Source organism: Macaca thibetana, chromosome 20, assembly GCF_024542745.1.
Source record: "Macaca thibetana thibetana isolate TM-01 chromosome 20, ASM2454274v1, whole genome shotgun sequence".
Classification (NCBI taxonomy): Eukaryota; Metazoa; Chordata; class Mammalia; order Primates; family Cercopithecidae; genus Macaca; species Macaca thibetana.
The window spans coordinates 44,590,584-44,605,236 of NC_065597.1; the positions used below are offsets into that span (position 1 = coordinate 44,590,584).

At 40.1% G+C, this 14,653-nt stretch overlaps 2 protein-coding genes across 4 annotated transcripts in view; one reads left to right on the forward strand and one right to left on the reverse strand.

Annotated features, from left to right (window-relative positions):
- The window catches only part of PHKB (phosphorylase kinase regulatory subunit beta), a 237,259-nt gene extending 226,477 nt beyond the window's left edge, over nucleotides 1-10,782 (reverse strand). Inside the window, exons 1-2 of one of the 3 annotated variants that reach the window (XM_050773865.1) lie at nucleotides 10,655-10,741; nucleotides 8,071-8,182 (exon numbers count right to left, since the gene is read on the reverse strand). In XM_050773865.1, the coding sequence (XP_050629822.1) occupies nucleotides 8,071-8,125 (55 nt within the window). In that variant the 5' untranslated portion in view covers nucleotides 8,126-8,182; nucleotides 10,655-10,741. Of the gene's footprint in view, nucleotides 1-8,070; nucleotides 8,183-10,654 lie in introns of all 3 variants that reach the window. The other 2 variants (XM_050773864.1, XM_050773863.1) reach the window with 2 other exon arrangements.
- Nucleotides 10,704-14,653, forward strand: part of ITFG1 (integrin alpha FG-GAP repeat containing 1) — a 292,961-nt gene continuing 289,011 nt past the window's right edge. The window contains exons 1-2 of the mRNA XM_050773867.1: nucleotides 10,704-11,247; nucleotides 12,909-12,981. Of these exons, the coding sequence (XP_050629824.1) occupies nucleotides 11,040-11,247; nucleotides 12,909-12,981 (281 nt within the window). The 5' untranslated portion in view covers nucleotides 10,704-11,039. The remainder of the gene's footprint in view (nucleotides 11,248-12,908; nucleotides 12,982-14,653) is intronic.

The window sequence follows — 14,653 nt, forward strand, 5'->3', positions numbered from 1 at the left end:
ATGCAGTGGTGCGATCTCAGCTCATTGCAGCCTCAACCTTTCAGGCTCAAGCTATCCCTCCCGCCACAACCTCCAACCAGCCATCCCAGGCACCACAACACCTGGCTAATTTTTGTATTTTTTGTAGAGATGGTTTCGTCATGTAGTCTCAAACTGGGCTCAAGCAGTCCACCTGCCTTGGTCTTTTTAAGTGCTAGGATTACAGGCATGAGCCACCACACTGGGCAGTTGTTTTCTAAACAGGGATTTGAAAATAGATGTGTCCCAAAATAATAAAAGATATGTCCTAACTGCATATATTTTCCACAAGTCTATTATCTTTTAAGAGGTAAATTAATGTATAAATGCATCCTTCTGCCTGAATCAAGCAAAGAATCAAGGACCTTGTGTAGCTTTGCAGACTATTCCTCGGAATAGAATGGTCAATATGCCATTTTAAAATGTGAAAACAAAATAGCATAATGACATAAAACTAACTGTATCTAAGATTTTACTATATATACACACACATATATTTCATACATATACTTTTTTTTTTTTTTTTTGGAGATGGAGTCTCGCTCTGTCACCCAGGCTGGAGTGCAGTGACGCAATCTCAGCTCACTGCAAGCTCCGCCTCCTGGGTTCATGCCATTCTCCTGTCTCAGCCTCGCAAGTAGCTGGAACTACAGGCGCCTGCCAACATGCCCAGCTAATTTTTTTGCATTTTTAGTGGAGACGGGGTTTCACTGTGTTAGCCAGGATGGTCTTGATCTCCTGACCTTGTCGCACATATACATTTTATATTTGTATATATGCACCTAAATTATGCATTAGAACCTACCTACCATTTATATCTCTGACTCAATAAACTCACTGTCTAAAGTTAGTTTTTTCTCACTTAACAGGAAATGGGCCACAGGAATATTCCTCCAAAAGTGAGTTTATTGAGTCAGAGATATGTAGGTTCTAATGCATAATCAAGGTGGCCACATCTTCTGAATCCAGAATGATGATATACTCAAGAGTGTCCCTATGCACCCAGCACGGTGCCGTGTGTTAAACATAGACCTATACGACACACAGCTTCTGCCATGAGGTTGCTCCCTGCCTTTTTGTCACCTTCCAGTCTATTTTTACATAACAGAGAATTATCATAAAATACCAATCTAGCCTTACAACTCCACTGCTTCAAATGTTCACGTTCCCTTGCATTTATAATAAAATTCAAACATCTTCAAGGCTCCCAAGGCCCTGCCCATCTCAGCCCCTCCTCTCACCCATTCCTGTCATTCACAATGCTTTACCCATAATGGCCTTTTCAGTAGGCTTTAAATACCCAGCTCTATCTAGCCCCACGATCCTCAGCTTAGAGCCCTCCTTACCCCAACTTCTCCACTGACTCCTATTTCTAGGAGTTAAAGATCACTTTAAGTTCCCTTTCCTTGAAGTCCCTACCTCAACCCTGCAGGAGATAGAGAGCTGATGAGTGGAGATAAGCAACCACTTAAGGGTTAGTTCATTTTAGAAAAATCACCCAGGCAACAACAGTGTGCATTGACTAGGGAGATAGTACAAGGAGAGGTGATGGCTCTAGTAGCAAAGTTCAGTAGGAAACAACGGGAGGAGTACAGGAGAGAGACATAGTGAATGTATACAAAAGCACTGGTCTCCTTGAGCTCTGTATAAATTCCATCAGGCTATTAGCTCTCTCAACCAGTATTATTTATTACAAACTTCCTACATCAGAGAGGTCCAATAAACATCAGTTAATTAGAAATGAATGAAAGAAGAACAGAAAACATCAATAGTAACCACCGTTGTTTAGTTATGGAGTACTAGGCACTGTAGATGAAGAAGAGAAGGAAGGCAGCAGTGGCTAGGAGAATAGGGTCTGCCAGAGTTTGTCTGGGTGACTTTAAGTAAGTTACTTTACTTTCCTGTGCTTTGAGTTTTTCAAAAGGGGACAGTAATAACACCTACAAAAGAGGACTTCGGTGAGATTTAAATGTAAAGCACTACCTGTAACACATTAAGTAATCAATAAAGATTAGCTGCTTAAAAAGTTGTCACTATCATCATAGCATGAAAAATCATTATTATCATTAGTACTACTACTACCACCACTAGGTACTTCCTAGACATTACTTCATCGTCACAAAATAACTTATGAGGAATATACTATTATCTCCATTCCATAGTACAAAAAATTAACTGCAAAACAGTTGACACAATTTGTTTGGATTTTGGGGGAAAACATTTTGTTTATTTATTTCTAATAATTTCAAATTTTGTTTTAGATTTAGGGGTACACGTGCAAGTTTGTTACCTGGGTATCACGTGATGCTGAGGTTTGGGGTATGAATGATCCCATCATTCAGGCAGTGAACAAAGAACTCGACAGTTAGTTTTTCAACCACTGCCGCTCTTCCTCACTCACCCCTCTAGCAGTCCCCAGTTTCTATTGTTGCCATGTTTATGTCCATGAGTACCCGATGTTTAGCTCCCACTTAGGAGAACATGCAGTAGTATTTGGTTTCCTGTTCTTGTGTTAATTCACTTAGGATAATGGCCTCCAGCTGTATTCATGTTGCTGCAAAGGACATGATTTAATTCTTTCCACAGCTGCGAATTATTCCCTGGTATATATGTACCACATTTTCTTTGTCCAACCCACTGTTGTTGGGGCACCTAGGTTGATTCTATGTCTTTGCTACTGAGCTCACACAATTTGTAAGTATCAATACCAGTATTTGAGCCTAGTTGTATGAGTCTAACATCCATATAATAACCACATTATGACACTGTCTCTCAAAAGAAGGACAGTCTCCAGTGTGATATATACTATATGATTTACTGAACATTTTTTATGTTCCAAGAACTCTTCTGGACTCTAGGGATACAGCTGTGAACAAAACAAGTAAGTCCCTGCTTTTATATAGCTTATATTCTAGTGGATGAAGATGAACAGGAAAACTAAGGGGGAAAAATTACCTAATAATAAGGACACTACAGAGAATTAAAATTAAGAGTGATGTGTCTGGGGGCTACTTAAGATTGGGTGGGCAGAAAAAGCCTTTCTAAGGAGGCTACATTTAAGACGATAACCTAAAACTCAACCAGAAGGAACAAGCTACCTAAGAGCAGTACAGAAAGCTTTCCAGGCAGAGAAAATAGCTATTACAGAGAGCCTAAATAGCTACACTACAGAGAGCCTAAAGTGCAAATGAGATTGCATCTTATGGACCCAATGATAGCAGTGGAGAAGAAGAGGAGCATTCTGTGAGGAGGTCAGAGGGGCAGGCAAAAGCCATGTCACCTGGGACTTTGTCATTCAAGGGAAGGGAATGTAGAATTTATTATTTAGTTAGTTAGTTAGTTATTTTATTTTATTTTATTTTTTGAGACAGAGTTTCTTCTTGTTGCCTAGGCTGGAATGCAATGGCGCAATCTCAGCTCACTGCAACCTCCGCCTCCTGGGTTCAAGCGATTCTCCTGCCTCAGCTTCCTGAGTAGCTGAGATTACAGGCACACGCCACCATACCTGGCTAATTTTTTGTATTATTAGTAGAGACAGGGTTTCACCATGTTGGCCAGGCTGATCTCAAACTTGTGACCTCAGGTAACCCACCCGCCTCGGCCTCCCACAGTGCTGGGATTATAGGTGTGAGCCTGGGAATGTAGATTTTATGCTAAGATAATGACAGATGCAATGGGAGGGCTTTAAGCAGGAAAGTAACATGAGCTGACTTACATTTTTAAAGACCTATCTCACTGCTGGGCAGAGAACAGACTGTAGTGAGGTAGGAATGAGGAGACAGGAAATCAGGCTATTTCTGTAGTGTAGACCAGAGATAAAAGTGGACTAGGGAGGTAGGAGTACAGCTGGAGAAAAACAGATTTGGTATATGTTTTAGAGGTAGAGTAGAAAGGTTTTACAGATTAACTGAATAAAAAGGTTGAAGGAAAGAGAGGAATAACCTCTGTATTTTTAGCTTGAGTAACTGGAAGAATAATGGTTTAGTTTAATGAAATAAAGTATATTTAAGGAAGAACATAATTGGGATAAGAGTAAGAGTAGAAAATAAGAGTTCTGTTTTGTTTCGGTTACATTTGAAATGCCCATCATATATCCATTTGGAAATGTGCATAGGTACCCGGATCAGAATCAGGAATTCTAGGGAGTTCCTCTTACTCTTTCTCTGATTTCATAAGACACTGCAGATAAAACAGCATGAGGAAAATAGCTTTTAGAATGCACAATGTGAGTACTGGTGATAATCTAAAGCAGTGAGACAAGCTGCTGCGCTCTTCATGAAACCACTTCACTTATGAAATGTGAAGCATCATTTTTGCTGGGCAATATGACACAGAAAGAGAGTAAGCCTGAGGGTCAATGAGATTCATGCCAAGGGGGTTAAGTCATATGATATGGCCTCTACTTCCTAAATCTTATAAGATTACAGGGCAGGTACTAGTAAGAGGTCAGAGTTCCAAGTAGGATACAATCAAGGAGTGCTTCTGAGAATTCCATCCTACATGAAGGGAGCCCAGTGCATGTCTGAGACAAAAATATCTTTTAAGTACACATAAAATAACAACTGCTCTACCTGCTATCTAATAGGAGTTTCCATGGAAACTGTCAGAAACAATTTCTTTAGAGTTATAGTGATTACTGACAAAAATAAGATGGACATAGAGTAAAATAAGAGCTAAATTTACAAAATGGAATGGGCCATATTAAATAACACAGCTCTATTAATATTAAATTCTGAGTAATCTGATTCAAGCTAGTTGTATTTAAGCATGACAGATTTTCTTAAAATGGCTATTTTGAGCATACATATCAAAATGAGAGAGAGAGATAAGAAATCATATTTTTTGTATATAAGTCATTAGTCTTTACTACACATCAGCAATATTTTTAAAGACACATATTTTTAGGAAAGATAACTAAAATTTATTGAGCAGTTACTAAATATCAGGTGTTTTGCATATAACATCTTGTTTGATCTTCACAATAATCTCTCCAGGTAGGTTTTATTAACATCATTTTTACAAAGCAGGAAGCTGAATCTCAAAAAGATATAGCTTCCTCAGGATCATACAGGTAGTAAACAATAGAGCCTGAATCAGACCCAGGTGTAGGTGAACACCAAATGTACACCCTTTCATTCGGCTCTTAAAGGAGGCCACAACCCACAAGAGTCCAGGAGACTTGGGCCTATGTTCTCTTCCAATCACAAGAATCATCTTTTTGACTAGTTGACGGTTAGATTAGTTAACTGAAAACAAGGCTGCTATATAAATTCCTTAAAAACACAATGTCAGGCATATACAATTCAAAGTTTTGTTTTGCCCAGAATATACAATAAAATTTTAACAGGTACTGATTTGCCCATCAAATTAAATTAACAAAAGAAAGTTAATCAAAGAACATAAAGAGAAACAAGTAAATGAAAAGACTCGAGTACTATGTTGAAGCTCACTTATCAGCTGCCTGCTAAACTTAGGGAGCCAAGGTAGATAAGCTCATGAGGCATTATAAAAAAGAATAATCTCTTAAATTATCTTTGTCATTTAAGAATAAAAGCAAAAATGCCAAGCTGTTTCTTACCACATCACAATATGCTATAACCATTATTCCAAGTAATTGAACTGTATTGCCAAGGTGATTGCTACAGCTGACCAACTCTGCTAACTCAATATAACCGTAGTGGCCACATAAGAAATGGAAGCAATCTAAGGTATTGAATGTTACATTCCTTCTCTAATAATTATTTAACTTATTTTGGCTGTTGAATTTCTTTATAAATTCATGGTCTTGTACATTTTACTTCAAAGGTCTTTAAAGAAAAACCTGAATATCTAGATCCCTCTTTCAGTTTAAGCAGTCAAAACAAATTTCTTTCAACCGCAGCAAATACTAGTACATTAGCAGTCAGAGCACAGCTCAAGTATGCACACACAGAAATATAGGACTCACGCTAAATTCCATAAAGAGGAGAAACAAAGAAAAAAACCAAAAGAAGAAACATATCCAAAAGGAATATGAAGTGTTAAAATACATAAAACAATGCAGGTACATTGAAAATGAATTTTTCAAAATCAAGATACTACTGGCTTTCACGTTTGGCAATACTGGATAGTTTCTGGCCAAAGTACCAATGAAAAGCTCAGCTGTGAAGCAAGGACATGCTTTAAAATAATTGTCAAATGAAATCGCACAATAAAACATATGCCTAAAAGATAATGTCTAAAGAACTACAATAGGGGAAAGCAAATCATTTCCAATATAAATGGAGTATTTCTAAATAAGAAATTATAAATGCAAACCACTCAGAGTACTTAAACGCAAACACGACAGACCATATTCAAAACACAATGCAAAGTTAAGCCTAAACACCAGCAGGAATGGTACTTATTATTTTAACAGATACAAATTTTAAGTGTGTCTTTATAGTTTTAGTAAGTTTTGGTTAGATGAACTCCCAAAAAAGTGTCAACACTGAAAGTAATTTATAAAGAATCATTCTTTAAAACGGATTATAACACTAAAGTTTGATATTTTTCTAGTCTGTTTCTTGGTGCATTCTATTTCAATTTGATGATACAGTACTGGAAAAGCTTCTTGTATATGCCTTCAAATACTCTATGTAATGTTAAAGCACAGTTCTTGGGTTTAGAAATTTTCAGGACTGTTGATGCATAAAAGCTGTCTTTAAACATTCTATTTCCCCATTACTACTGAATGACTCTGCTAGTGCTTAAAACCACTTTAATTCTTAGTAGAAAAGCCAAGATGGAAAACAGAGCTCGGTGCTTATAATGAAAGAAAGCAGAGTCTAGAGATATATGTCCTCCTGTTCTTTTAGTTCAAATAATCAGAAATCAATTGGCATTGTTACATATAATATTTTCTCATTTAGCAGATGACACCCAGAGATAGAAATCATTTTAGTTCCTTAAAGAGCTTTTGTTTTCTCCTGTTTGATTCTTCCTTAAGCTATTTCTTATTTATTTTCTTCAAGATTTTCCTCCTCTATCTTGCCAGAACAGGACTTGAAATATAAATGAAAATGAATGAAGAGGGAGAAACACTTCTGAAAGGCTATGGTGAAGCCAAGGAGTTTTCACTGTGTTTGGGGGTGCTCATCTCACATTTGCCTGTTCGTGAGTCCTGAGGCTTGAAATATTCTGCTTAAAAGGCATTATAGAAAAAGTAGCCTCTTACCAGCAGCCTTCTCCGGGTTTTCTAGCACATAATAGGTTTTAAATGGCCCAAGTTAAGCCATAACTACAGAAAAGTGCTCTAAATGTTTCAGTTTTCATTTCAGCTATGTGGCCACCTAACGAAATGTGTGTCTTCTTCCCTAAAGTGAGACTGAATACATCCAAAGACCTAGTTCCTAATGGGAATGCATAGGTAATCATGTCTGGGTCCATGAATCACTCAGATTGTTTTCAAAATCCTGTGCACACATCTGGAGAGCAATTCCATAGCTTTCATCCAGCTCTCAAAGGAGTGCATCAACACAACGGTCAAAGAGCCATTGTGCCAACATCTGTTCCAGCCCTTACACCAGGATGGCACAGGATAAAGGCCAAAGCACATGTCCTTAAAATATTCCCTGGGTTAAGTCGCTTCCTGTCTATGAAAACGTATATACTAATAACCTGCTTCACAGTAAGCTGATGAAGAATAGATAAGTGGGATGTTGACCAAAGATTCCTAATTTGTAAAAGTTACTTCCTTTGTGGCAAGAAGACAAAAATCATTTAAGAAATACACTATGTGCACATTTGACAATGGGAGCTCCCAGACACTGAGGAACTGCCTCTGCTCAAACAGCTTGCAAGTATCAGGGCAGGCACTCCACTTTCTGTCCTTTTCAAACCCCACATGAGAAGAACACAATAGGCCACATTCAAAACACAATGTAAAGTTAAACCTAACACCAGCCTGGTACTCAGGCCTGGGCCCACCAAACAAGAAATAAAGACATAATGATATCTTATAGTGAAATCAACCGTCAGAAACAAAGGTATTTAAAATTACCAAGTGACCCTTTTGGGGTCTACAACACTTACCAGACCTTAAGAAAGTAGAAGACGAAGAGACGACTGCATCAGGTGAGCAGGCCATTTCAAATTGTTGGCTCTAATCATAAGCGTCACAGGCTAAGCTACAGCAATTTTAAAACTGTTTAGTAAAGGTTAGAAGCAATCAGTGTTAAATTAATTGAAAGCAGTGTGAGCAGTTATTAACATGATGCAGTGCACAACGAAGGCAGTAACTGAGGATCATTATAATTTTATTTTCTCTTTTATGACTTGAATATGTGATTTTCTTTGGTTTGATAAATTACACTTGCTCATATGGATGAGTCAGGAACTATATAATATCCACTTATTAAATATTACATAAAAGTAGTATCCTCTATTGTGCAGTGAAGTAATTATGCTACTATGTAACAATGCTCAGAACTCTGTGAGGAGGACTCTATGCTCCAGGCAGGTTAGTCGGTTTCTAACAAAGCTCCATTTATATATTCTTCTAAAAGTAACAAACAGAATCAAGTTGATTGCTTTTAATGACACAGGAAGTTTTTAACTCGAGTTACTAACTTTATCATCTGTACTTCATATACTTATAAGAATCTGAAACCTCAAATTTAACTACTAATTTGGAGTAATAAATTCAAGTGGTATCTCTTTTTACTACTAGGATGTAAACATACAGGAACATTCAACATTGATACTATGCACTTTGCATATAAAAGTGGATTTACATAACTGCATTCAACAACAGTTAACACTAAAATTTTTTTTCTCAGCTAAGAAAAGAGAAGTAAGGTTTTCAAAGCTTACTGTTAATGGCATGCATTTCAGAGGAAACAAAGACTAACGAAGAAAATAAACTCTACGTGCTTATGAAAGGAAAAGAGAAATCTTGCAAAAATATATGTTGGGGGCAGTACTCAGGTCCCTGTAAGAAAACTCCGGTTACTCTCTGTTTAGATATAACCAATCCAATAACACTTTTATATCCAGATAGCCACATTGTTAGTAGCCAACTCAGTATTTCTATATGACTCAAAAACAATTTAAGAAAAAGTGTGAAACAAATACATCTAACTATTCCAAGTCACTTTATTGATTTTTAGTAGTACTAAGGACTACTTTTTGAAAAAATTACCTCATACTTCACAGTTGGTAATTTTACTATAACTCTGAGTAAATAAAGCTCAACTTTTTGTAAGGTATAAAAAACAGAATGTTGGGTGTATGATTTCTGAAATTAGATTTTCAGAAATTAGATTTACTTTCTCCAAATTAAAAAAAAAAAAAATGTGCACAACAGACAACTAAGAACTTCATAAATGGGAAAAGCCCAAAACATAAGGGGGACATATTAGCTGAGAAAATAATTTCTTTTTTTCCTTTTTTTTTTTTTTTTTGAAACGGAGTCTCCCTCTGTCACCCAGGCTGGAGTGCAGTGGTGTGACCTCCACTCACTGCAGCCTCTGCCTCCCAGGTTCAAGCAATTCTCCTGCCTCAGACTCCCGAGTAGTTGGGGTTACAGGTGCCCGCCACCACGCCCAGCTAAGCTTTGTATTTTTAGTAGAGATGGGGTTTTACCAGATTGGCCAGGCTGGTCTCGAACTCCTGACCTGAGGTGATCCGCCCACCTCGGCCTCCCAAAGTGCTGGGACTACAGGCATGAGCCACCGCATCCGGCCGAAAATAATTTAATATCAATGCAAGTGCAAAGTTAATTTTCCTAGCTAAGGCCTTTCACACTACAGCCCCCTCAATGATGCAGTTCTTCAAAGGGAAGCTCCTTAGTTGAAAACCTGTATTCTGCCTTCCACCTTTCCTGTTTAAGTACATGCTTTTTGCTCAAGATTATATCCAGCCAGCCAGGAATACGGGAAGTTTTAATCCCAGCTTTTAGGAGTCATCAGCCACAAGTGCTGATAATGCCACAAGTCATGACTTGCAGTTTGAACAAGTCAGTTCGGGACACTTGAAACTGTTAAAACTGCCTGCAAGGCACCTTCTGACCTCTACGCTTTCTGGCTTGGTAACCACACAACCTGGAACCACTTAAGGAGCCCCTTTTCCTTCTGAGCCCTAACTATGCACTTCAAGATCTGAGGCCCAGTCTCCTTCAATTTCTGCTAGACAGATGACAGGTCTACTGCTTAGAACCTGTGGGAATGTAAAAGGGATATAAGACATAAGGCAAGGAGCAGACGCCGGCTTTCTGCAGCCCGATCGTAGTTACATCTGACTTGATCTGATTAAGCTATCTGACTTTTGGGGAGAACATTCACAGGGAGGACACATTCCCTTTCCCAGGAATGTGCCGCCGTCAGATTTTTAAGTTAGAAGACTCTAAGGGAAGTCCGGACCGCTGCCTACTTTCCGAGTGGGGATCATAAGTTGAATAGAGTCGGGGGCACACACACAATGGAGTAGGCACCACCACCTAATTTTTAGAGGTGGATGAAGATATCAGAAGCAAGGTCAGGGCCGCCAACTGTTTCTAAGGGAGAACTCGGGGCACAGGTTCATTCCCAGGGCCCCCGCCTGCCTCCCACCAAGGTGCTTGAGGAGAAGCACCACCCCAGGTACTCGGGGAGGGGGGCGGCGCCCCAGCCAGCCAAACCTGAGCGCTTGGTCCGAGCTCTTCGCTCCAAGACCTTCCAGCTCACTTCGGCCGTGAGCCCCGCCGCCCCCGCCATCGCGCTCCCGCCGCCGCCTTGGCCACCGCCCCCGGGGCCGCCTGTCAGCAATGCCCGCTCGGCCACGCCCCCCGCACGACACTGTCGGGAGGCGCGCCTGCCGGAAGTGAGCGTGTGGGCGGCTTTCACCCTAGCTCCACTATCTTTTTAGCGTCGGAAGGGCAGCCCTAGTGGGAGAGAGAAAAAGGATCCGGCAGCGGCTCTTACGCGTCCCGGGGCTGCTAGTCACTCTCTCGGCCGGTAACGCGGTGCTTTACGGCTGCCGTCAAGCGCGGCGCTGGGCCAGCGGGCGGGGGCCGAGGGGCTGCCATGGCGGCGGCGGGCCGGCTGCCGAGCTCCTGGGCGCTCCTGTCGCCGCTCCTCACGGGGCTTGCACTACTGGGAGTCGGGCCGGTCCCAGCGCGGGCGCTGCACAACGTCACGGCCGAGCTCTTTGGGGCCGAGGCCTGGGGCACCCTTGCGGCTTTCGGGGACCTCAACTCCGACAAGCAGACGGACCTCTTCGTGCTGCGGGAAAGTCAGTGCTTGCCGGGCCCTCCCTCTGTTCGCTGTCCGTGTGCCCCTCCCGGTGTTCCCTAAACCCATTGCCCAGTGGCCGGTCCTTTAGCATTTCCTGGCCTTTCTCTCCCAGCCCTGTGGCCTTCCCTTTAGCATTATTGACAGTTTGCCCTTTTGCACCACCCTTTCCAACCCCAAGTTCTGACCCAACCACCCTACAGTTTGACCTACCCCCTGACAGCACCCCAGTTTTTTGCCTAAGAAGTCTGCAGCCTTCTCCCAGTCACCCTTCCCCCTCCTCCCTATGGAATCACCTGCCTTCCAAAGTGCTTCCTGATTCTTAGGAATCTTTGTAGCTTGCCTCAGCGTTCGCTCCTAAGGCCCTCTCATTCCATTCTATTTTGCTTCAGTCTTCCTTCCCCGTTGATGAACAGGAAAAGGTGCAGCTTGACAATGTCTTCTCATAGGGGGCTTCTCCTTGCCTCCCCACCTACCTAATTCGCCCCCCGCCCCCCCTTTGTCAAGGCCACAGCTTTCTTTGAAGCAAATGTACCCTTCCAAGGGCGTAAACACTCAACAGCTCACACAAGCATTTTGCAGGGACCACTGATAAAACCAATGCCTCCTTGGGAAAGCAGTCTCAAACTACAGAAATTTCTCTCTTGAGCTGCCTGTTCTTTCGTGTACACTTTCCTTACCTTGGTCATCACTTTAGTGTTCCAAATCTCTACTTTCTTTGCTAACTTGTTCTTGGAAATTATTTCCTTTGACCATCATTAAACTAACTTTTTTATAAATCTTAATGCTGACAGTGGGCATTAGGGGGTCTTAGCGTTCTTGAGTACCTACAGAAGTAGGTGCTGCTTAAAGATCAATGCCACGAAGGAAGGAAGGAAGAGCTACTCAGAGCTTGTCTGACAGGATCCTGAACCAGACTTCTTGGGGCCCTTGCCAGGATGCAGGAGCCTCTTACGGACCCTGAATATTTTCCCAATCTTTTTGACTCCTCATTTTGCAATGTACTGCCAAAAACTTGTTGCCACTCTGTCCAAACTGGATACAGAGAGTAGCATTGACTTTAAAGATGGCCTGTGTTTGATTAAACAATTCCAAAAGTCTGTCTCAATGAGTGCTAATTGAGCTCCAAGAATGTGTCAGCCTCTAGAGGATGGCCCAATAGGAGAAGGGTCTTGGAGGATTCAGCGTTTTATGCTCACATGCTTAATTATGTCCTTGTCAGATATCTACAATGGGAGTCCCTGCATCTTTGGTGTGATGCATCTGTGTAATGAACCAAACAGCCTTACAAGAGGCAGCATTGCTAGATTCGGGGAAGACAAGTCTTGACATGTAGTATAGTTATAAGGCATCTTCTTTATATGGTTCTTTTAAGTCAACCAATCTGACTCCTTGCAGAATCCACTGGCTTCAGTTTCTCTTGATCAGCTGCTTTTTCCCATGTTCATCCTTTCTATTCCTCTGCTACTTTGAACATTGAACTTGTGATATAATGTTAGGCCTCTCCATTGGCCTAGTGGAACTATCCTTGAGAGGGCAGATGAACTGGAGTAGAATAAAAGTTTTCTTGTTGAAAACAGTGCCCAGAAACCTTCTTGTAACCACTGATGGGGTATCTTACCAAGAAACATTTTTCTAATATCATATATTTGTTTCCTTTAGGAAACGACTTAATCGTCTTTTTGGCAGACCAGAATGCACCCTATTTTAAACCTAAAGTAAAGGTATCTTTCAAGTAAGTACAAATATGATTATTTTGATAAAACATTAGTCATTAATGTAATAATGGATATGCCGTAGCTGATTGGATTGTCTTTAAAGTCAGCCTTACCTGTAATGTTGGGATGCAAAACCACTAGTTGTGAGATATGAGTAGGAAGTGATTTTTTTGGAAAAATAGTGAAAATACCAAAGTTTAAAAATGACTTTAAAGAAATAAATTTAAGTGGATCCAGGTTTGTTTCTATATAAACACCCTTTATTTCCTTGCAATCTCATACCCCTTCTTGAATGTGTCTCGTTCTGTGCCTCATCTTGAGGGAGCAGTTACTCACAGTAGTCTCATTGTGTTAGCCATGTGTTGTGTTTTGTGGAAGAGTGGCCTATTTTGCAGTGGGGAAAAAGTCAGTGTTCTAATTTTTTTTGTTTAATTGACTGATAGATGGTGAGTTTTTAAGGTTGACTTGGAAAGAATTCAAATTTGGTTATCTGAATCTTTTAAATGTTCAAGTAATAGTTATTTTTCTTTTCTGTGGTTGGCATTGCATGAAACAGTGACCACTCCCACACCTCTACCTCCATGATAGTGACCCAACACAGTTTTGAAACTACATTCATTTGAAACTACAAACTACATTTGGAGCAAGCATTTGTGACAGTGTGAATTCAAGCAAGAAGAGATGGGTCAGTGCAGGCCAAAGGGGCAGCTTCCAGAGTCGTGGAACTTGAGCTTGACCTCAGTATAAGTAAAAAGTTAGATGAAGACTTTTAACTTTGGGGACAGAGCATTTATAAGAGATAAAAGTAACAACAGCATGTTGTAAATAGGAGGTAGAAAGATCTGCCTGACAAAAGTGGAAGGTACACTTCAGGGAGTTAAGGACTAAGAACATGAGATAAGAAGCTTTCATGAGACTGGTAGCCTTCAGAAATATCAAAAAGACTTTGAACGCAGTCCCATTAGAAGAGGGGAATCATCAGGTCCTTGTGCAAAGGAGAGATGATGAAAACAGTATTTTAAATTGATTTCCTTGTAAACTAGGTCCAGAATGAATTGGTTTATAGAAGATTACAAGACTACTTAGGAAACTGTTTTTAAAAAGTCCCTGTGTGGACTAATTAGTTCTCAGACTCTACAGTATTTTAAGTAAACTCAAACTCATGTTAAAAAAAAATGGCCTTGAACAAGAACTTTGAGGGGAAAGTTATAAATGGATAAACAGGAACTTATTTCCCTTGAGAAGTGTTCCTGGGTAGTGAATGTCAGCATGCTTGGAGTGGGGAAGAAACTGAAGTTGATGAGTGTATATGAGAAGTGGACTAACTGCATAGAGGTGATTTTTTTTCTGATTAGAAATTAAGGAAATTTAAAGGATGTAAATGGCATATGTTCTGATAAGTTAAAACAAATATTCCAATTAAATTTTTAATGAATGCAATGTACTTTCAAAACTTAGAAACTCTTGTTTGTGTTTTAATTTAGAATATTTTTCAAAGGAAAAATAATCTGTTCTTCACCCTTATACTCCCCCACACCTCTATTTCTCTCTCAGATGGAACCACTTTTAAAACCTGTAGCTGATTCTTCTTGTGTTTATTACCATATTTTAAAATAAAATTTTACACTAATTTCTTGAATTATCATTGTTACTCATTTCTTGTTTTTTATTAACTTAATTTGTCTACAT